General features: G+C 39.4%; 1 protein-coding gene across 1 annotated transcript in view; it reads right to left on the bottom strand.

Annotated features, from left to right (window-relative positions):
• The window catches only part of LOC122790588 (collagen alpha-1(XXVII) chain-like), a 1,538,899-nt gene that overhangs the window by 404,084 nt on the left and 1,112,464 nt on the right, over positions 1 to 22,351 (bottom strand). Inside the window, exon 28 of the mRNA XM_044058114.1 lies at positions 21,087 to 21,194. Coding sequence (XP_043914049.1) covers positions 21,087 to 21,194 — 108 coding nt within the window. The remainder of the gene's footprint in view (positions 1 to 21,086; positions 21,195 to 22,351) is intronic.

Here is a 22,351-nt window from a genome sequence, read left to right as displayed (position 1 = left end):
CCATCAAAGGAAGCCTGATGTCTATCACAGAAAGTCAGCTATTCAGGCTTTTAGTGCTATTAGTGCTAAGTAAGATGAACCAAGAAATGCCTGGAAAACAAAAAACAAAAACAATCCGCTCCAAAATACCAACACAAATAATCAAAGCTAACCAATAGCACATCGAAGTTGGATACCATTGAACTATATAAGGGGGATGGTGGGTGGGTGCTGACACTGAAGCAGTGTGAAATTTGAACATTTACTGTTACAGGCAAGTAGGACTTACAGAGCTGTATTATGTTTAGCATTCACACTACCTCCATGGCATATGGGTAGATTTTCAAAGCTTATCCTATCTGGGAGGAGGAAGGATAAGGATGCAGGAACCCCTAGAGAATGGTCCTCACAAAGCCTGCTCCAGAACCTGAGACATAATCCAGTTTGTAGTGCTTTGTAAAGGCATGAACAAAGGACTGGGTTGCTGCCTCTAAAATACTTCTAAAGTCCACTCCTTTCCAATATGCCCAAAAAGAGGATAAGACTCTGGTGGAATGTGCCTTAACCTTGCCTGGAATAGATTTATCATGGAAGGAGTAACAAAAAAAAAATAGCGGAGGACAGCAAATGATCAATTCCTCATTTAGAGACAGACTGACCCTATGTTAGCTTCAGACTAGAAATTATACAGCTATTCAGCTTTCCTGAGGGGCTTAGATCTGTCAGCCTGATCTGCCTGTGAAAATCCAAGGTATACATAATATTTTCTCCCTTGCTCTTAGACTCTGGAAAGAAAAGTGGGAGATAAATGGCTAGATTCAGGGTAAATTCAGAAATAACTTTTGTCATGAAAGAATGATTAGTGCATAAAACAACCCTGGTATTGTGGAAAATCAGATAGGGTTTGCCCACCGTGAGAGCTGGCAGCTCAGAGACTTACCTTGCAGTGTCAGAGCAATAAACAAAACATTACTCTAAGTGATGAACTTCAAATCAGTCTGAAAGGCAGGATCAAAAGAAGATACAGTCATTTTTTTAAGAACAAAGTTAAGATCCCAAGGACGAGGAATTTGGGTTTGATGGGGGGGTCTCAAGTGCAACACTCCTTTCATAAACTGTTTGACCACAAAAAGAGGTGGAAGAGGGGGATCCATTGGCAGACAAGCTGAGTTGGCTAGAAGATGCACCTTGATACTGTAGCTGCATCAAATAAGCGATCATTGAGTAGCTCACAAATATTTCAAAACCAAAGGGGAAGACACCATAGCAGGCCCTCTTATATCGGTTTGGCATCAGTGAGAAAACCTCTTCCACTATTCTTGCTTCATTGTATACCTGCTGCACATCCTTATGGAACAAATGCCCAAAAGGTATCAAGATAGAATCATCCACGCAGTCAGTAGCAATTACTCTAACTTGCAGTGCACCACTGCCCCTGAAGCTGTGTGAGCAGATTCAGAGTATGAAGAAACTTGTTGAAATTGCCCTTGGCCAATTCCATTAAAAGGGAGAACCAACTTTGTCTGGACCAAAAGGGGGTTATCACAATGGTCTTTGGTAACTCTTTCAAAATTTTCAGAAGTATCTTTGGTATTGGCAGAAAGGGTGGAAATGCATAAAGGAACATTTCTGTCCAAGGGAACGAGAATGCTTCTGTCTGCCAAAAATGACTGCAAGGATGTCTCAAACAGAATTTTTCCAAATGTCTGTTTTGAAAGAAGGTGAACATTACTATTTGAAATGTTCCCCACATCTGGACCAAATCCAGGCAAAGCTCTGTCCAGAGTTTCCACTCATGAGGGTCTGTCCAGCATCTGTGTAATCTGTCTGCCACTAGGTTTTGCTCAGATGGGATGTATGAAACCTGAAGCTTCAGAGAATGTTGTAAGACTAGCTGCCAGGCCAGGGAGCACATTGATATATCAACAACCTCCCTCACAAATTAAGAAACTCTACAAATGTTTCACTGAAAGCACTTTCAGTAAAACTTGGAGTAAACTTTTTGTTTTGCAAGAGGGCAAGCCCCCTGCATCCCCAACTTAAATAGAGCTACTCCAAGATTGCACAATAGTGGAGAAAAGGAAATTCTCCACTGTCAGCAAAAGTAATTTTGGCAAAATATTTTTGCTGAAATGAGTCACTGAAACTACCTTTGCTCAACCAACAGGCTCCCCCATGCCATTACTGCCAACCAGCAAAGAGTGTATGACCTTATACCCCCTTGTTTCTTCAGGTACCACATGACTGTGGTGTTGCCTGTAACCAATAAAAAGGGACCTGAAGACCATAAATGAAGAAAAAATATTAAAGTCTGAATCACTGATAACATTTCTTTGACACTTTTGTGCTTTGTAGCCTCCAAAGGATCCTATTCAGCTTGCATTTGAACACTCCTGGACACTTTTCTCCATGCAAAATCTGACAAAGTCCATCTGTACTAATGGAACTGGGGTCTGCAGAGAGAGAAGGATAGGTCTGAATAAAGAGACATCTGATTCCTCCACCACTGCAACTCTCATTTCAGTATATCCAGCACAGGTACCTGGAACTCCAAGGGAAGCAGGTGCTGGATCCAACAATTTTTTAAGTACCACTGAATAATTCTCATGTGGAGGTTAGCCAGTGGTGTCATGAGGATCGCTGAAGCCATGATGCCTAGAGTTTTGAGAAGCTCTCTTGTGGAGGCAGCTTTTTGATAAGAGAAATCCCTGGCATTCTCGCCTGTGCTTCAGATGTGTTTGTCTTGCATCTGCTGGCAACCAGTCAAAGCTAAGTACTTTTATTGAATAATTTCAGTTCCATACATTGCTTAAAGTGCACTGCTGTTGATACAGTATACTCTTTTCATGAACTGTTTACCTGTTGCATATCGTCATGAAACAAGTACCTAAACAGAGTCAAGACTGAATCAACCAGGCCGTCAGTTGTAGTTGTTCCAAAATGGGGTGCACCAGTCAGACTTAAGACTATGTGAGAAAATTCAGAGTATGAGGAAGTATGTGATAACTGCCCATGGCCAATACCATTAGAAAGGACAAAAACAATATGACCTAGGCCAAAAGGTGTCAATACAATTATCTTTAGCATTCCCTTCTGAATCTTTAAAAGCACCTTGTGGATCAGTGGAAAGAGTGGAAAAGCAAATAGGAACATTCCCAACCAAGGGAACAAGAATGTATTTATCCTCCAGGCATGTCTGCACCAAACTTTCTCCAGCTGTCTGTTTTAAAAAGAGGAAAAGAGATCTCTTTGTGGCATTCCTCATACCTAGACTAGATCCTGAAATACCACCGCTTTGAGCTGCAACTTTTGTTGGTCTGCCCAGGATCTGCTTTGTTTGTCTGCCACAACATTTTGCTCTTACGGGATGTATAATGCCTGAAGAATCAGAAAATGCTGTAAAACCAGCTCCCTTGCCATAACTGCTAACTGACACAGAGAGTATGACCTTGTATGCCCGTGTTAGTTCAGGTACCACACCACTGTGGTGCTGTCCATAACTACAAGATGATTACCTAAAGTTCATAGGTGGTGAAGGATTTTCATAGGTGGTGAAGGATTTTCAACATGTGGATCATCGCCAGTCATACCTCCCAACATCTTGGCACAAGAACTCTAGACAAAACCTTAAATAATGGGGAGACAATGGCTCAAAAATAGGGACAAATTTTAAATATTGTTCTTGCAAACTTAGAAAGTTGCTAGACTAACAGGATTTGTCTTAGCATGCATTTTCTGAAGGATATGAAATCTGAAACTCAATGTATGTCATTATTTAGTGATTTTGATCCTCAGTGATTTGCCAGAAAACCACAAACGTTATAAGGAACAGAACAAAAATTTGAGGCAAAAATCGGGATATTCCCTGAAAATTTGGACAGTTGAGAGGTATGTTGCCAACATTTATTTGATACTGATGTGCTTCCATGCATTGTTGTGCCTCCAACCGACTTGCACATGCACTCCCGTCTAAACAACTGCCCAAGCCAAGTTGGACAAGTCTATCTAGACAGATTGCACTGGAACAGGTGGGAAGAAGGAAAGACCTGGGTTGATTCTCATCTGTGCTCTCCATCAGTTTAAATCTAGTCTGAGGAAGGGTAGCACCAACAACTGGCATTCCAGGAAATGTAGGTGCTAGATTCAATAATTTTGTATATACCATTAAATGTTTTCCCTGTGGAGACTGGCTAGTAGTAACATGAGAATCATGGACACTACCATTCCTAGAATTTTTAGGAAAGCTCAGCAATGCTTGGTGCTCTCATCTGTGCCTTAGAAGTGAAGCGATTGTCTAGCACCTGGTGCCATCTAGCTAAGCTAAGTACTTTTATTGAATAAATGCCTTTCTACAAGCTACATCACATAGTGAATACACACACTACAGGTGCAAACATAATGGACCTGGAACTCCCAAATATGGGAGAAAGCTGCACCCCCACCTCATGTCATGTCCCTTCACGTGAGGTCAGACCACAAAGCTGTCTCCTTCAAATCAGTTCTGTAAGTCCAGTAAATCCTATAACAGCTAGGAACTATTCCAAGGCAACCTACCTCTTATTAAGTGATAACCTGTCAAAATTTCAAGCCCCTCCAAACTCAGATAACACAACAGCCTATGTGTATCTGCTCACAGAAACTCGGTACAATCATGTCAATATCTGCATAGAGGCTGCTGTGCCAAGCAGATTACTCCAAAATCGAACTAAAAAAACAAGGCACCCTGGTGGAATCAAAAATTAAAAACATTGTACAGTAAAAGAAAGAAGTCATAGCTAAACTTGGGAATTGCAACACCCAAAAAGATAAAAACTCTCTCATTAAGTTGAATAGACCGTTAAGAAGGCATACAAAGATCAACAAAGTCAATTTTGACATTAAGATAGCTTTTCAGAGAACAATCATAAGGACTACTTTAGCTTTGTCTGAAACCTTAAAGGCAATACATATTGCGCCAAACTGGTTGTAAATGGAGCCACATTCTTGACGCCAGATGATATAGTAAATCTACTGGTTGACAAATTCAGCTCCAACTTCAATCCCCACTCCTCCACAACCTCCCCACCCAGGAAATACCATCAAAAACAACTTCACCTACTATCAGTATGGAGCAGGTCCTAAATGCGCTCTCCAAGACCAAAAACACAGCCTCAGTGGGCCCTGATAATATCCTGTGATGTAATTCAGGCTCACCTATCAAGACTACTGGAGTCACTTTTCAACTATAGCAAACTACAGACCCATTAGTTTGACTAGACTCATCTGCAAAGCCATGGAAAAACTGACCATGGAAATGATTAATAATAACATAGGAAACCTTCAGACACTGGACCCAGGCCAGGTCATGCCTACTTAATCTCTGGACTTCTTTGAGAAGGTCACCAAGGCAATGGACCAGGGAAAAATGGTGCATACTGCCTACCTTGACCTGCCTAATGCATTTGATACAATATCTCACTCAGCATTATTAATAAACTCAGACATAACTTAAACATAAACCCCTATGTAATGCATTAGGTAGTCAACTGGCTCACAGACAGGACTGGGAAGATGATATCCACTAAGAAGCCTGTCACTAGCAGAGCCCATCAAGGCTCCATGATAAGTCTGCACTTCTAGTTCTCTGATGCCAAGGCCAATGTCAAGGGCCTTTGGCTGACTACATTTGCAGATGATTGCAAACTTGGAGCAGTCACTGAATCCCCCCATGACAAAAACATCTTGCAGGAAGGCCTAACGCAGACAAATGACTGGTGCCAAATCCACGAGTCAAAACTCAGTGCTAAAAAAAACATAATAGTACCGTTTGGGAAGTCAGCCACTCCAGAAAACTACCTCATTGATAAAACACCACTGAGACTATATGTGGCAAAGCTGCTGGGCTGAGCTAAAGACTGGGGGAAAGGGAAATAGGAGGATGGCCAGGAAGAACGGATGGGATGCCCTGAGCCTTGGCATAGTAATTAAATCAAAAGGTGCTTCAACAAAGTATTAGTTTAAGGGTGTGCACACTTACGCAACCAGCTTATTGTACGTTTTTTCATTTTTTATATTTTTCCCCTAACAGATTTGTTTGTCTTTCAATTGAATTGTACAGGTTATAGGTCACATTAAAGGTGAGAAAAGTTTTGAAATGATTTATTGTGGTCTCATTTTTTTATATCACAAAAACCTGGCATTTTAACATGGTTGTGTACACTTTTTATATCCACTGTATGTGTTCAAACAGGACTGAAGCTGGTGTGCTTTTTTTGAATGTTCTAATTTAACAGTTTTGAATGTTCTAATTTAACAGAAAGGTAGTTTTTTCAAAACAATGAAGTGTGTTGATAGGATGGGTGTATGTATAGGTGACTGTATACAGATTAGGGTTAAGTAAGGGGATAACTTTAATGTGAATGTATGTGCATGTTTGTGTGTGTGTGTGTGTGTGTGTGTGTGTGTGTGTGTGTGTGTGTGTGTGTGTGTGTGTGTGTGTGTGTGTGTATGTGTGTCTCAGCCTGTCTTATGTAGTGGTACTGTTACAGAAAGCTTTTATTTATTTATTTATTTTATATTTGTTGACTGGGTTTGTCCGGCTGAGCTGACAGCCCTTTTCAGCGAAGACCCGGGGAGAAAAACTCCACAACATTACATTTAAGATTTAACAGTAAGAAAAAAAAATATGCAAACAATAAGAATTTGACAGTAGCTACGCTGAAAATATATAAAGGAAATGCAAAATTCTGAGTTGATAAAAGTTCTATCTAGAAAATATGTAAGGTGAATAGAGTTTCCTTACATATACAATATATAAACAATGAAAAAAAAGGGAACGGTTGTTGATACAGCCAGGTGGTTGTAATAAGAGAAAGTATGTAGATGGTAAATAAGTTGGGGTATTATAAGAAGGAGTAAGAGGCAATATTCCAGTTAAAAGGAGGTAGACATATGGCTCTAAAAGTGGATGAAGCCAGTAAAAGGCTAACAGAGTACTAAATATAGGAGAGGATGACAGTTTAAGGGGGGTGAGTACAGTGGCATATCCAGTGGCTTTTTAGGTAGTCTTTGGCAGTTGATTTGAATACATTTGGCGGTTTAAGGGATCGAATTTCAGTGGGAGTTTGTTCCAGGAGATGATAGGGTGGTAGCTACAGAGGTTTTGACCAATTTTGCTCTTAGATTTATAGATGTGTAGTAGGTTTTAGTCCATGTTTCTAAGAGACCTAGAAGGGATATATGAAGAGATGAGAGGAGTCAAGCTAAGGCAGAAAGATGGTTGGTACAGGATAGAGAGGATTATCTGAATCTGGGAGAGGAGAAGCAAGTTGGGTAGTTCCAGCCAGTTTAAGTGTGTTAAAGAGAGTCAGTGATGAGATCTATAACGTTGATTAGTAGCAAATCTAGCCACTTTGTTATAGGCATTTTCTAATTTATATAGAGGGTGGTTTGGAAGTTAGAGAGGATCTGGGAGCTGGTAGGAGATCGGCATGAGACACGGAAGCCTTAGCCTTGTTGGATAGGAACATTTTATTTCTATATAAGAGGCCAAGTTTTTGATGTTTTTTAATACAACTGTTGATATGCAGATCGAATTTCAAGTTGGTCGTCTATTGTAACCCCTAGTAGTTTCATGTAAGGTTCGACTAAGATGGGTGTATTATCTAGAGACTGGCTTGTAAAAATGGATTTGAGGTTATTCAGGCTTTTGGGGAGAAAAAGTAAGAGTTTAGTCTTTTTAGCATTCAGAATTAGCTAGTTATGGGAAAGCCATGTCTCGACAGAGTTGAAAGATTTCTGAGTCATGGAATGTAAGTCAGACAGGGTAACAGCGATAGTGATGACAGTAGAGTCATAAGCATATTGGATGAGAGGCAACTAAGGGGAGGAGGTATACAGTAGATTAGTAAAGATATTAAAGAGTAGTGGTCCAAGAATAGATCCTTGGGGAACACCCATTTTGATGGGGAGTGGAGAAGAGAGGGCTGAGAGCCATTTTACTGACTGTAGTCAGTCAGAGAGGTAGCTGGAAAACAAGGCAGTAGCAGAAGAGAAGAAACTGAGGTTAGAGAGTTTGTCCAGAAGAAAGGAGTGAGACACAGTGTCAAATGCTTTAGAGAGATCTAGGAATAAGCATGACACCAGTTTATTGTTGTCTCTGGCCTGGCCTGAGAAATAGTACTGATGAAGGATAGTAGGGCAATAGTGGTGCTATGCTTAGGACAAAAGCCATATTGTGTAGAGGGAAGAAGATTTTCTTGACATAACTGTTCCATGACTTGTGTATGCATGCATTTTTCAAGTATTTTTGAGAGAGGTGAGAGGATGGCAATGTGTCTAAAGTTGGAGATTTCAATGGACTTACCTCCTTTGTGAATAGGTAGCGTATATAATTTTTTCCAGATAGAGGGAAACTTAGATTCTGTGATAGACTGGTAAACTAGTATAGAGACTGGGAAGGCTGTAGAGTCTACAGCTAGTTGCAGAAAGTAAGGAGGTAGATTATTTGTGGCTACAGAGCAGGTTTTTAGTTTGTGAAGTAAAGATTTAATATAGGTGGTAGGTAGTGGCTTAAGGGAGAAGATGTTAGAAGAATTTTGGCTAGAGGGGGGCTCTGGAGGGGTATTAGTCTTACAATTAGGGTGGATAGGAGTCAGCAACTTACTGATGGATTCTATGAAATAGGAGTTGAAGTTTGATGCGGTTTCTAGGGATGTATTTGTAAGGCAGAGGTTGGAAGATGAGGGGTTACCGTTGTGGACTATCTGATTTATTGCATGCCAGAATTTCTTGGGATTAGATCTATGGAAGCTGGGTGGATTATTATAGAACTCCTTTTTCTCTTTACTGACTTGCTTTTTAGTGAGGTTTCTAAGTTCTTTATACTTTTGCAGGTGAATGGGGAGGTTGGTTTGCACCCAGGTTTTGCACATTCTATCTCTAACTTTCATCAAGGAGCGGATGACATTAGTTAACCAGGGGAATATATTAGTTTTGACACAAACTGTGTGTAGAGGTGCCAATGAGTTAAGTATATTTAGGAAAGCAGTGTTGAAAGAGTTAACGGCATCATCTAGGGGGAGGTGAAACAGAGAAGTCCAATTTACTTTGGAGAGGAGACTATTAAAGGTATTCAGATCAAAGTTTGATAACTTGCAACATTCTATGTATCTCTGTGGTCTGGGGGAATGAGTAGTAAATCTAAGAAGTTGTATTGGGGAGTGATCACTAAGGGAGATGGGCAGTGTTTCGGGGTTGCTTAATATTTATGGGGGTCTGAGACTAGTATCCGGTCAATAAGTGAGCTGGAGTTGTATGTCTTATTAGTGTGTGTTGGAGTAGAGATTAGTTGGGTGAAACCATGCAAGTTGAGGGTTAGAGTGGAGTGAGGTGAGAAGAGGGTCAACCAATTTATGTTGACATCCCCTAGAAGGATGGTCTTGTTATGTATGTGTTGAGCAAGCCAAGAGACGATGTGTTCTAAAAGGGAGTTATCACCAGGGGGTATATAGATGGCAACTACAGTGATTTTACTGTGACTATTAATTTTAAGGTTGGTGATTAGGAGTTCAGCAGGTAGAAAGGATGGTGTTGGTTTTTCAAGCAATGTGAGTGTAAGATAGTTGGAGTATACAATAGCCACTCCACCACCTTTTTTATTTTGGTGGTCAAGTCGCAATATATTATACCCTGGTGGGAGAAAGTCTTTATCTAAGATAATGGGTTTTAGCCACATTTCTGTAAGGGTAATAATGTCTGGAGAGTGAGATGACATCCAGGCATGGAATTCACTAACTTTGTTCAATACACTTCTAATGTTCATCGAGTAAAATGATAGGTGTTTTTTGGGTTGGAGAGGTGTTCAGTGACTGGGTTTGTTGGGTTATTGGTGGGGGGGGACAGTTTGGGTCAGAGTTTGAATGGACATCTCCTGATAGTAGTACAGTTTTAAGGAGGGAGTTTACTTTGTAGAGAGCTAGGTAGAAGATGAAGTGTCTCTCTTTGCTCTTGGAGGAGGCTGAAGGAGGACAAAGACATTTAATTTTAGGAACTAGGTTTTTTAGCGGAAATAGGGATGGAGAGATTCTGAAAGGGTGTTGAGGTAGTAGAGAGGTATTTGGGTGGGTATATGTAGGAGATGAGTACTGGGGTATCAGTTGAGTATCACAGGAGGTGAGGAGGTAGAATAGTATTAAAGGAGGTATACAGAGGATGGTAAGTAACATGATGTGTTTTGTAGGAAGGGATAGGGGTGAGAGACAGGGGGAGCAGGTGTATGAGTACGATGAGGAGAAAGGAGGGAATGTTAAAGTAGAAGAAGGTGGGTAGTTGGATGTGATTAGTTATATTGTGCCAGATAAATACTGAAAGAGAACTGAAGTTGGTAGGTATTGTATGAGTGGGGGAAGAGGAGGGATTAGTGGTGCTTAGTAGTTATTGGAGGAGTGGAAAGGAAGGGGAGGGGTTAGGGGTGTGGATAAGGTGTGAATAGGTATAAATTAAATGATACTGGGGGTGGGTAGGGGAGAAGAGTGAGCTCACGCGCAGCAAGGGTGAATGGAGCGAGATGGACCTAGGTTTCAACTGTGTTTATTCTGCAGAGACAATAAGCAAGTTAGTTCTTCCCTTGTACAACAGGACAGTGGGGAGAGTGGGCAACCAATGTAATGATAACTTAGTGAGCAGGGGTAAAATAAGTAAAAAGGAAAGGAGACAGAAAAAAGGAACAGTTGGCTAGAAACGAGCCAAAATAACTATCATAGAGGTAGTGGTCTTGGTGTGGGTAGCGGGTGAGTAAGAGGAGGGAAGAGGTAAGGGTTAGGGGCAGGGTTAGTGTTGGGGTGAAGTCCCTCTGCCCATCTTAATAATGTGTGCTCTAACAATGATTTTATAAGAAAGAAATAATCAAACTGAGCTAATTTTTTGTTCTTTAAATCTAAGTGTTTCGAGCCAGGTTGTGACAGATTTCTGAACTACCAGTAGTCTTTTAATTGAATATTCAACCAATTTTGTTTGGTTTCCAGTATATTTCACCCTACCAGTATCATGAGTTCATATGTGTTTACTAGGTTAATGATCACAAGGGCATTTTTAAGCCTAGCCATGCATCCCAAATCTCTGAAGTTCCGGTACCCTTGATAAGTGTAAGCAGGGGCTTGGGCGGTGAAACATTTCCAAGCAGGGGCCTTTGAGATGAACCATTTACATGCTGCCTGTGTCCATTAAAGACATAGGTGCCAAACCAGGGATGAATTTCCTGTTCCCCATCCAGTTGTCCAAGTTACACTTGAATTGGGTTAGGGAGGAACTCTGCTTCACATGGATGGGGAGCGTGTTCCACAGAAGGGATAGTCTCTAGAATACATACCTGTCTCTCCGCCAGGTCTTATTTATAACACAGACAAAGTTTAAGTCTTTAGAATGGGTAATTCTGGTGCTGTTTTATGGATATGCAGGATGTCCATCAAAGTGGGGTCTGACAATACCTAGTATACCAGGCACAAATCCTCCCTCAACAGCCTGTAGGAGACAGAATACAGGGATAGGGCCTTGAGGTGGACAGCACATGTTACTTACGCCCTGTATTCTTTTAGTAAGGAACCTGTGTGGATCCTCCAGTTGTTGGATATGCCTTGATAGGTACATACCAAAGGGGGCATTGTACTCAATGAAAGATCTGATGAATGCCAAGTACAGTGGAACAATGACTTCCTTGAACCTAGATGACATACCTTTGCTTATAAGTTGCAGAACACAGACTGATTTCCTCATTATTGTAGACGTGATGGACAAAGGCTAGATTACTGTCTATGTCTGGCCCAAGTCCCTGACTACTGGGTAGACTGTTAAGGGTGTGTTGTCAATATGATAGTTACCAGGGGTGCATGACTTGCTGAAGGATACTATTATGCATTTCTTTGCATTTAGTTTTAGTCTATGGCTTTGACACCATTTGTGCCAGTGGGCAATTCAATGACAGCTCCTAATTTGTAATCAGCTCCAAATTTAGCCAGCCAGAGGCTAGTGACACTCTGCAAACATGCAACAACACTGCATTTTTTTGTGTTAACCCAAACTGGCATGGTCACATCAATGAGAAAATAGGGGATACAACTAAATCACCAATCAGTCTACATGATACTACATAACAGTACCAGCAACATCTTCAGGGATATTGCATAATTTTATAAGTGGATGCTATCTATTTGACAAACAAGGCAGTAAATCAATTTGGATTTTAAGTATGCCTGCTACCATGCATTTTCATTATGTGCCTAACAAATAAAACATCTAGTTGATTAGGTCCACATACACTGGTATTGCTGATGGTTTACCTTGGGTTCTCATCAGATAAACTGGATTCTGTGATATAGTTGTAAACAAAGTTTGTGCAATTTCTATTCACATTAACAAATTAAATCATGGTGCAATTACTTATTTTTTTCTTTTGTGAGAACAAATTGTCTGAGCCTATATTAAGCTGACTTTGACCCCTGCATATGGTTATTCCACATGATCAACTCCATTGCTTATGCAACTCTGGGACATGGGGCTACCTTCCATTCAGAACCATTACATATTGCCAGTATACTGGTTTACTAAGAATTCACTTGGCAAATTAAGTCATAAAGATGCATAACTTTTCGTTTCCTTTACTATTGCAACTAAAGGTATAAAATAAATAATTGCTTTAAACAGTATACACTTAAAATTAAACTTATGTTGCATGTCCAATTAAAGCCACATTTCTATTATTTTTTCCTGCAATTGCTAAGGGTAGGTAGCTCATGGCAAGTATTGTCAATGAAGGGTGCTGTGCTTTAACAGAGCTAGCTTTTATCCAGAAGAGGATCTTTCATTACTACTAACCTAACCTTTCTTTTAACAGCCATCTGGTAGCTAGTCCAGATGAATAACTTCATCTTCCCCTGTTATTATTGTCATGTTAAATTGGCCTCTTCTTGATAATCATTTCTTTTATTTGGACCATTACAGGTAGAAAAGTTTTGCTCTTACTTAGGAATTACTGAGATACAGGATTAAATAGTTAGGCTATAGTTATAAACATAGCTATTTTCTTTTCTGAACCCCCCTTTCTTCCTGCATATATGTGTATGTATCTATTATATAATAATAATGGACATCATGGGTTTATTAATCAGTGCAAGGTATGTAAAATGTTTATCAATGACAAGTATTTTACTGTATTACAAAATAATTCCAAGTCAACTGTATTACATACACTTACCCAATAAAATGGCATGAGGCTCCATCAGCTCAAATGAAAAGTCAGTGATTCTATGTTTCCTTATTTATATTTATTAATATGGGTAGAGCACTGACCACTTATACCATTTTCAAACTCTACCTGGGAGGGCACAGTTGGAAAAAGTAATGACAACAAATGCATGATAAGTGTACTACACAGCATAATAGCTAGGAAAATATAAGACTTTGGTATAATTAGCAATTGCATAAAAATCTCCCTTGCCCAGTACAATGAGTTTAGTAAAGTACGGATAAAGTTAAAGATGAGGATATGCCTTTAGATGTATTAGTAGTATCGCATCCTACACAGTATACACAAGAGCCATAAATGAAAATAAGATTGCTCTTGAACCACAAAGATATAAAAGACATCCTGCCTGACGTGTGATAAAAAAGACCAGATACATACACACATAAGTAAATAATAAAAATGAATGGTGCTACAAGTGTGGGTAGAATTCCACTGCAGATGACAATGTACTGCTCCCAGTCTTCATAGAAAACAGTAGAATTAACACAGGGTTAATTAGCGAGGAGATTGCCCTTATACCATACACTTCCAATACTGTATACAATATTTTAGTTATTGAGAATGCTGTATTAAATAAATGGCAAAATCTTATGTCAAGGAGAAAAACAACCTAAGCAACAATAACCTGCACTTGGCAGATGTTAACCACATGAGGGTTAATGCTATGACTTGCTGATGAAGTTTATCCTGTATATTTGGGTATAGTTCCCTTACCTGCCACATACATACTCTATCCTCTTATCAAGTCACTTAACCAGACTAGTGCCCCCTGGTCAATGCTATAAAAAGGCACATGTGCCTAATGGGTCTAATATATCCAATCAAAAAAACACATCTGGCCTGGATAAAGGCATATGAAGGGCGTTATAAGATTTTGTAAAGATGGCAGCAGCTGACTGCTTAACTGCATCTAGTATATGAGGTGAAGTGTGTTATGAATGTGAATTGTATGGAGTTAATACACTGCCTGGCTGTTCTTTGTCTGATGCCACAAAACAAAAAATACTGTTAAGCCATTTCAATCTGTTTTTGTGAACTAATCACCTCTCTATAAACTTTTAAATGCCTGAGCTCCTTAGTATCAACTACAAAGTAGCACTGCTACAGAGTAGTGCAACCATTTGGCGATTTAAACTTTTAGTGATTTAGAATTTTGTTTTCCTATTTTGCCACTGTTGCAGTTGTACTTGCAGTTGTTTTCCTTCTTCAGAGATCTTTGACTTTATAGTTATGGCTCAACTGAGTAGAGAGTCTCCAAAATGAGACCAGAATCAGGCCGGCTGATTACCCTTAGATTATATTACAGGTGACTGAAGAAATCTTGTTGGCATCCTAAGTGAAATGTGAACAGGAAATGTTGAAAAATTACCGAACTGATCACTGCACTTGATCCCTACCCAGTTCCAGGGCTCATATGGCATTTGATCGATTTTTTTGTATTCATGTATTTTGCATTTATGATTCCATAAATATCTCCAGTGGGAGATATTTGGTAGTTTCAAAATAGAGCCTGACATTATTTACAGCACTTTTATCACATTTGAGCCTTACCGAATGCTGTGGCTCATAAGGTATTTAATCACATTATTATATTCCTGATATGAAGTTAAAAACATTTTTCAGTGCTTCGATAGCTTTAACTTTGTTAAAAGACTTCAGCAATACAGTTTACTGAGCTCAGTCTGTTAGTCTCTCATGAGTTTAAAGTTTCTTATAAGGATAGTATTGATTTTTAATTAAGTAGCTTGATTTTCTTAATTATTATTTTGCTGTTTATTTGATATTTTTTAGTATTTATCGTTATGGCCTTTAATTTCATATGTAGTTTTACTCTGATATTATTTATTTTAAGAGTAGGTGTGTTAAGGTTCTTATAGTTTTGCTCTGAATTATTAGCATTTATTTTAAGAACAGGTCTTTCAAAGTTTTAGGCTTATTTTAACAGCAGTTACATAAACTCTCTGATCTTTTTCACAATTTGAATGATATGGTTTTGTGTTATAGCAGACTCCTGTTGCTAACCTTGCATCCATTTAAACTAGTTAGATTTCCTACTAATGTTTTTCAGCTTTGCAGGTATTTCCACCTACTTTGTGGGCATCGGGTGGACTTCACCATTGTCCTGCAGCCAATACTTTAGGGTGTATGCCTATATCAAGATTCAAACTTTGTTGCAGTACCCAGGTTCCCTATTAATGATACTGGGAAAGAAGCAGTACCATTACTGTGCCTCTTAGGGCTCAGTATTTACACTTGAGGTTGATACACAATAAGACTAATGCTTTTTCCAACCCACTGCATGATGTAAACCTTGCCTTTATAACTGAGAGTTGTCTTGATGAAAATTTTGGTTCTCATCTAGCTGCAGTTATTCCATCTGGTGTCGTAGTTATTCCTTTTCCAAGGAGGGGTAGGACTTAGGGAGTGGGGTTGCAGTCTACTATAATAACAAATTCAGATGAACAGGGTGGACAGGGAAAACAACTCCTGTGAACATGTACTTGCTGCAGGAATAAACTATAGGTTTCTTCTCATTTACCCTCCACTAGATAGTACAGGAACATTTATCCAGGAGTTCATGGACTTCCTCATTGATTCAGTATTGGGTGACCAACACATTATGGTGGTAGGTGATTTTAATATCTAGGTCAATGATGAGGAAGTGTGTCCTGTTCATGAATTTAATAGGTTCATACGTAAGTAATAGGTCAGCTGCCCTTGTGGGCCATTTTAAACTTAACCAGTTTCCCTTTTTGTGCTTGAAATAAGTTATTCCATTTGCTTACAGACTGTCCTTACACACCCCATGGGGAATCATTATATATTACTCCTAATGAGAATAACTGGAATTATACTGTGGACAATTTGAGGCGACCCAGGCATGGGATAAAATATTTAGGAGCTGCCTGCATCCATTAGTAGTACAGGGGGCAGTCCCAAGTTACATTTTCTATTTCCCATAGCGACAAGGCTTTGAGTCGGTCCATGTAGAACATGTTGTTTAGGCCTTGTATCCTTTTAGTAAGGAATCTCTGTGGACATTCCAGTTGTTGAATGTGTCTGGACAGACACATGCCAAAGGGGCATTATATTCATTGACTGGCCTACTGACAGCTGAATAAAGGGGGACAATGACATCCCTAGATCTAGACAGAATCCCTTTGTTTATAAGTTGTGCAATATAGAAGGAATGTTATAATGCCATTATGGAAAGTTTTGGTTTTGCACAGGTAATTACCTTTGAAATGCAGAAGTGAGAACATGCATTGGATTTGGTCTTCCTTATGGACCTAATAGCCACAGGCCTGGTGGTGAAATGGGTCTCATCATCTGACCACTTCCAGGTACAGTTTGATTCGACTTCACCTAGTTATAGTCCCCATCATCATGAATTGAGAGCAGTCCGTAATATTAATAATATCACTAGTGATCTTTTTTTCTGATACGTTTCCTCAGTGGTGGCAACTCTGTGAATGGCCATGCCAAGAATTACAATAAATGATTATCTCAGCCATGGGATACTTTAGCCCCAAATTATACCTACCCCATCTCTACTAACAGACGTGAAACATATTTAGATATTTCTCTCCATATAATGAGTAGAGGAAAACACAAGTTGGAGAGTCACTAGAGGAGGGTGGGCTGGTGGACTGATAAGACTGAGTTTGATGAACATTATTCCATCTATCCAGCACAGATTTCATGTACAAAGCCAGAATTTTTGTCAAGGGAAATCTCTTCAGTGGCTAATCAACCAGCAGTGCATTTCCAGTTGGGGTGGAGACTGTGCATTCCAGCCTGTCTATCAACTAGAAGAGTATTGTCTAGTTCTGAATGCAAGTCTTATGCTCATTTTTTGCTGATAAGACTGCCTCCATTAGGTCTGCTTTTCCCTTGGCTGGGCCTAAGGGTGGTGCAGCATGTTCTCCATCCAGCTAATGAAGCCATGGTTTGTGTTTGATATTCTCTATTCAACGAATTGACGGATGTGTTTTCTGACATGCACTTAACAATTTGCGAACTGAGCCATTGTCCTAAGCTGGTAAAGGCTAGCTCTGATATACTGTGCCCAGTTATCTATAAAACATTGGTTGTCTCCTCCAACTCATAAAAAAACAGTATTAGACATACAAAAATTTAAACACCTACCACCCTACCTCTGATCTTCTATTTCTCAGAAATACTACTGAGAAAGTTGTTATCAAGCAGCTAGAAACCCACTTTAAAGTAGGTGGGCATATGGATCCTTTTCATTCAGGGCTTCATACTCACCATAGCAAAAAAACAGCTCTCATAAGACTTTTTAATGATCGCCTGATAGAAAAATTCAGCAGCACTATACAAGGCTGGTCCTGCTGGATCTCTCTTTCTGCTGCTTTTGATGTTAACAGACTGATTTTGATCCTCCTGTGGAATTAGTGCTACGGTTTTGGAATGGTTCATTTCTTACTTATCTAACTGCATACAGAGAGTCTTTTCTGGACTCAGTTCTTGATCTACTTATACCCTTCATTGTGGTATTCTACAGTGTTTTATTTTGAGAACGTTATTGCTCACCACGTAAATGCTTCCTCTTGGAGATCTACTCAAGAAAAGGAGCTTAGAGTACCACAGTCATCCGGATGATAGTCATATCTAATTTGTTTTTCTCTAGGATGACATGACTTGTACCTATCACCTGGCTGATGGCCTTGAAGCCATTCATACTTGGGTCACCAAGAATCATTTAAAATTGAACACCACTAAGACTATGGCTTTGGCAGTATGTACAACTCTGAGAGACTCCTCTGCCATATCTCTGCCTAATTATATCATATACCGTGATAGGATGAGAATTTCTTCATAAGGGGAGGAGTCTTGGCATTATTACTGACTCTCAGCTTACACTCCATGACCAGTTGTCGGCTGCTGTAAATTAACCCCATTTCCATCTAAGAAACATTGGCATGATCAAGCACATAATTCCTCACTCAGATCTCTCAACTGCAGTACATACCTTGGTCTCCTCCGGACTGGATTACTGCAAGGCCCTGTACCTGGGCCTGCCTAATATTGAGCTTGATCAGCTGCAGTTAGTGTAGAACTCTGCAGACAGGCTACTTACAGGAACATCTTGTTAACAACATATTATACCTATTTTGGACAGACTGCATTGGCTTCCTGTCTGGTTTAGGATCTTCTTTAAGATCCTGGTATTAGTGCATCTGGTCATTCAGGATCTAGGTCCTTGCTATCTGAAACAGCGTATTGTACCCTTCTGCTCCAGGCAGATATTGCCCTCACCCCAAAGGGGATGCTGGCAGTTCCTCTGGTTACTCTAGAGAGTGCAAGCTTTCATGCTTTTCAGTATTAGCCTCCTTACCAGTGGAACTTGCTGCTTTAAAATCTTTTTAATTTGGCAAATAATGGAGTGGATTAATTTTATACACATATAGTTTTATGTGTTGTGACTTATATTGTTTATTAATTTATTTATAGCTGATGTTTTATTATATTATTGTTTCTGTGGTTTTATGTTGTTATTTTTTTTCCACTTGTAATAATGCTTTGTTAAAAGCACCCAATAAACTTGAACTTGAATTAAGTAAAAAGGGGCAACATACACAGAAATTACATACAAGAAAGAAAGAAAAAAGAATTATAGCTTACCTAACTGACTAAGGCAGCCCTAGAGAAACAAATAGACTGAGGCAGATTAATGGCAATATATGCTGTTATAACAAAACTGAGCAATACAGGAAACATCAGCTAGAAGCTGTGGTCCTGAACAATTGTGCTGGGGTATGGGAAAGCAGAAGATCGGGAGAAAATACAGAAGTTCTTCACATTATTTCTTCAAAAGGAGTGGGAAAGTAGGATATGTATTAAAAGGAAAAATATGTGACTACCCAATTAGAAAAAAAAAATACAAAAAGAACAAAAGGACTTAGAAGAGGTAAGGTTCAAGGACAAGATGAGATGTTTCCTAGGTACTCAAGGAGTTGGACCAAGGTCTGAAAAAATAATGCTTAACTATATAAGCCCTTCAGAAAATAAAATAAGTGATAATACATTACTACAGGATTGCATTGGTGGCAACTTGCAATAGGATATGTCTAGGAAAGAACAATTATAAGACTTTTGCTTCCATTCTAGGGCAAGCTGGATGCATATTTGAATATTAACAGTATTACAGATGGACAACAACACATGGCTTCATGAAGTAAAGGATTTGCCTGCCAAGACTAAGCCAGGTATCTGACTGTGTTGCCACAGTGGTAGACAGAGAGAATAAGGAGGATGTGGTACAACACAAGTTTTTTATTATATTTTTTGGGCTCTGCTGCCTGCTGACCACCAGTTCCCCACAATCTATTGGCCCATTCATTCATTCATTCATTCATCATGTGGCAAGAGCTGCTCCTAGCCCATCTGTTCTCCATTAGATGAGAGCTGATCATGAAGAAGTTATCCTAGCAACCATCAGGGATTTTTTTTGATTCAATCTAATCCAATCACCTGATGCTAACATGAGACTATGTGCCACACCAGAAGGGACAAGCTATGGCTCTGATTTGGAGGCATACCCACTCTTTGATATGACTTCACCAGGGCAACTGCATGGGTTTAGTTGGCCAACTGATATACCTCCCCTCCATGGTCTGTTCTCAAGGGAGCAGCCTATTCCACTGTCCCGGAGTACCAGGTCACCACAAGGGAAAGAGTCACCAAAACACTCCACTGCCCACCCCTCCAGCTGTCCAAGCCACTAATCAGTCTCAGGTTGTCTGGGTTGTAGTCATGGCTTTATCCCTCTGCACTACAGAACCAAGAAGGTACACATGGGCTTTAGCAAAGCCTTTGAAACCAAGCAGCATAAGAGACTGGTGGGAAAATTAAACACTGTGGTGATGAGTTGCAAATTGCTGAGCCAGACACAAAATCTGAGCAATTCAGAGAGTGACAGTTGTGGGACAAACGTCTGGGGGACAGAAGGCCACAACTCAAGGTAGGCTCCTTTTTTTTCCATAGCATCTTGTGTCAGATATTGTACAACATAGATTAGAAGATGTCAACTTTTTCATCCATTACATCAAAACTGAAGCAGTGGTTCCTGACAGTTAAGTTATGCTCCATTAAAACATTTTGCATCTTACTGGATTAGCAGATAATTGGTGGTTGGATTTAAGAGTATACATGATAGGAAAGAAAAGGAATATGAAAAATACAAACTCCCTTTAAATAAATGACATACAGCATCAGGAAAGGGTAGTGGTAACTGGCCAACCAGATGAAGAGATGCACAGCTAGAGCAGTGGACTTAACAGACATTAATGTCATCATCCCATTATACAGACCATTAATAAAGTAACATCTTGAATACTGCATCTAGTTCAGGTGGCCATAGAGAAAAAAAAAGTTTAACATGCCAGACAGTATACGAAGCAGCAATAAAACTACTGAAAATATTGTAGAAATGGAGTTAGGAGCAAAGGATACCTTGGTTTGGTGTGTAGATACTGGATGACAGCCCAAAGATGTGCTATATGATATGCACAAATGGCACACTCAGGGATAATATGGGTGAGGTGGAGTGGAGCTTGACAGAAAAGGAAGAAAGGAACACAGAAAACAGCTGTATTAATCCAGTTTCATGAAAGACATAAGAAAATATTGCACCAAGATCATGGTTAGGAGCCTGAAATGTACTGGCAAGATAGAATTATAAGAGGTAGCTCAATTTTCTGGAATGACTAAGAGAGATGGAAGAAAGAAATGTAGCTATTCAGGGGCTACATTTTGATGAACAGTGTCTTATTCCAGCACTGTATTCTTATGTGCAACTCACCGGCTGTCCTTTTTGTCCTGAGTTGCCAGGGCTTCCTGGAGGTCCCATTACTCCTTCAGCTCCACGTTTTCCTGCAATGCCACTTTCTCCAGGTAATCCTCTCTCACCCTATAAAACAAGGAATTGCCAAACAGTAAGATTTAAGCTATTATGCTTTCAATTTGAAATGTTTCCTTTTCCTTTACTTTAACTTATCTGTGTATGGTGAGCTACCCAGAATCAAAGAATAATCAAATAATAATGCATTCATTAATTAGTAGTCATACGTCTCTTCCCAAACAAGCAAACAATACAAAACAGTAACCATAATATAACTGACTAATGTAAAAGCAGGATACTGTCTGCTTAAACCTACTAGTGCAAGGCAGACATAAAGGCATTATCTGATTACCACACCACACGATAATCAAACAATGACAGGAAATTATTACCTCTACAGCTACACAACATAATTTACACCACTACCAGATAGTGAATTGCCACATCTAGCAGGCAAGGTCAGGAGGATCTTTGGATCCAATCAGGGTACTATGTCACTGTACAATCATACCACCAAAAAAAAAAAAAAAACAGAAAAAAATTTTAATTTCAGATCTTAAGGGACACTAAGAGACAATGCACTTCTTAAGAGCTGACAAAATTAACTTAAGGAGAGTTATACTTTTAAAGCATCTAGTTGGCCAACTAACTAACTGGCCAAGCAGTACTCATATATTTCTCTTTTTCTTCAATATATCACTTTTATATGGACCAAACATGACTGCTAAAGAGAACTTAACAATAGTGAACATACAGATAATGATGCTGAAATGACTGTCTCTAGGATTCAGAAACAATCACACTGTGGGTGGTAAGAGCTGTGTTCAAAAGGGACTGTTTACAAGAATGCAGAAAATGTGACTCAGAGATGTTAGCCACAATGAAGAAATACCTCATTATCCACATAACTCTGAATTGCCATTAATTTCAGTGAATGTAAATCAGCACTTTCCTTTGGTATGCATCTTTGATGGCCCATGTATTGTGATGGTACAGGCATTTCCTCACTTACTCTGCCACACACGTCCATATTAAACACACACACACACACACACACACACACACACACACACACACACACACACACACACACACACACACACACACACTATATTTGTCTTTGGTCACAGATCATTACAATTAGTTAATAATGCAAAATATTAGAGTTTTGTTCTTTTATTATTTGTATAGTACATCATGATTTTAGATTAGTTGCTCTAGTAACT

This window comes from Protopterus annectens, chromosome 16.part0 (genome assembly GCF_019279795.1).
Source record: "Protopterus annectens isolate FY-2018-M chromosome 16.part0, PAN1.0, whole genome shotgun sequence".
Classification (NCBI taxonomy): domain Eukaryota; kingdom Metazoa; phylum Chordata; order Ceratodontiformes; family Protopteridae; genus Protopterus; species Protopterus annectens.
Note: the sequence above shows the minus strand (reverse complement) of the source record. Positions and strands in the feature narration are given on the sequence as shown.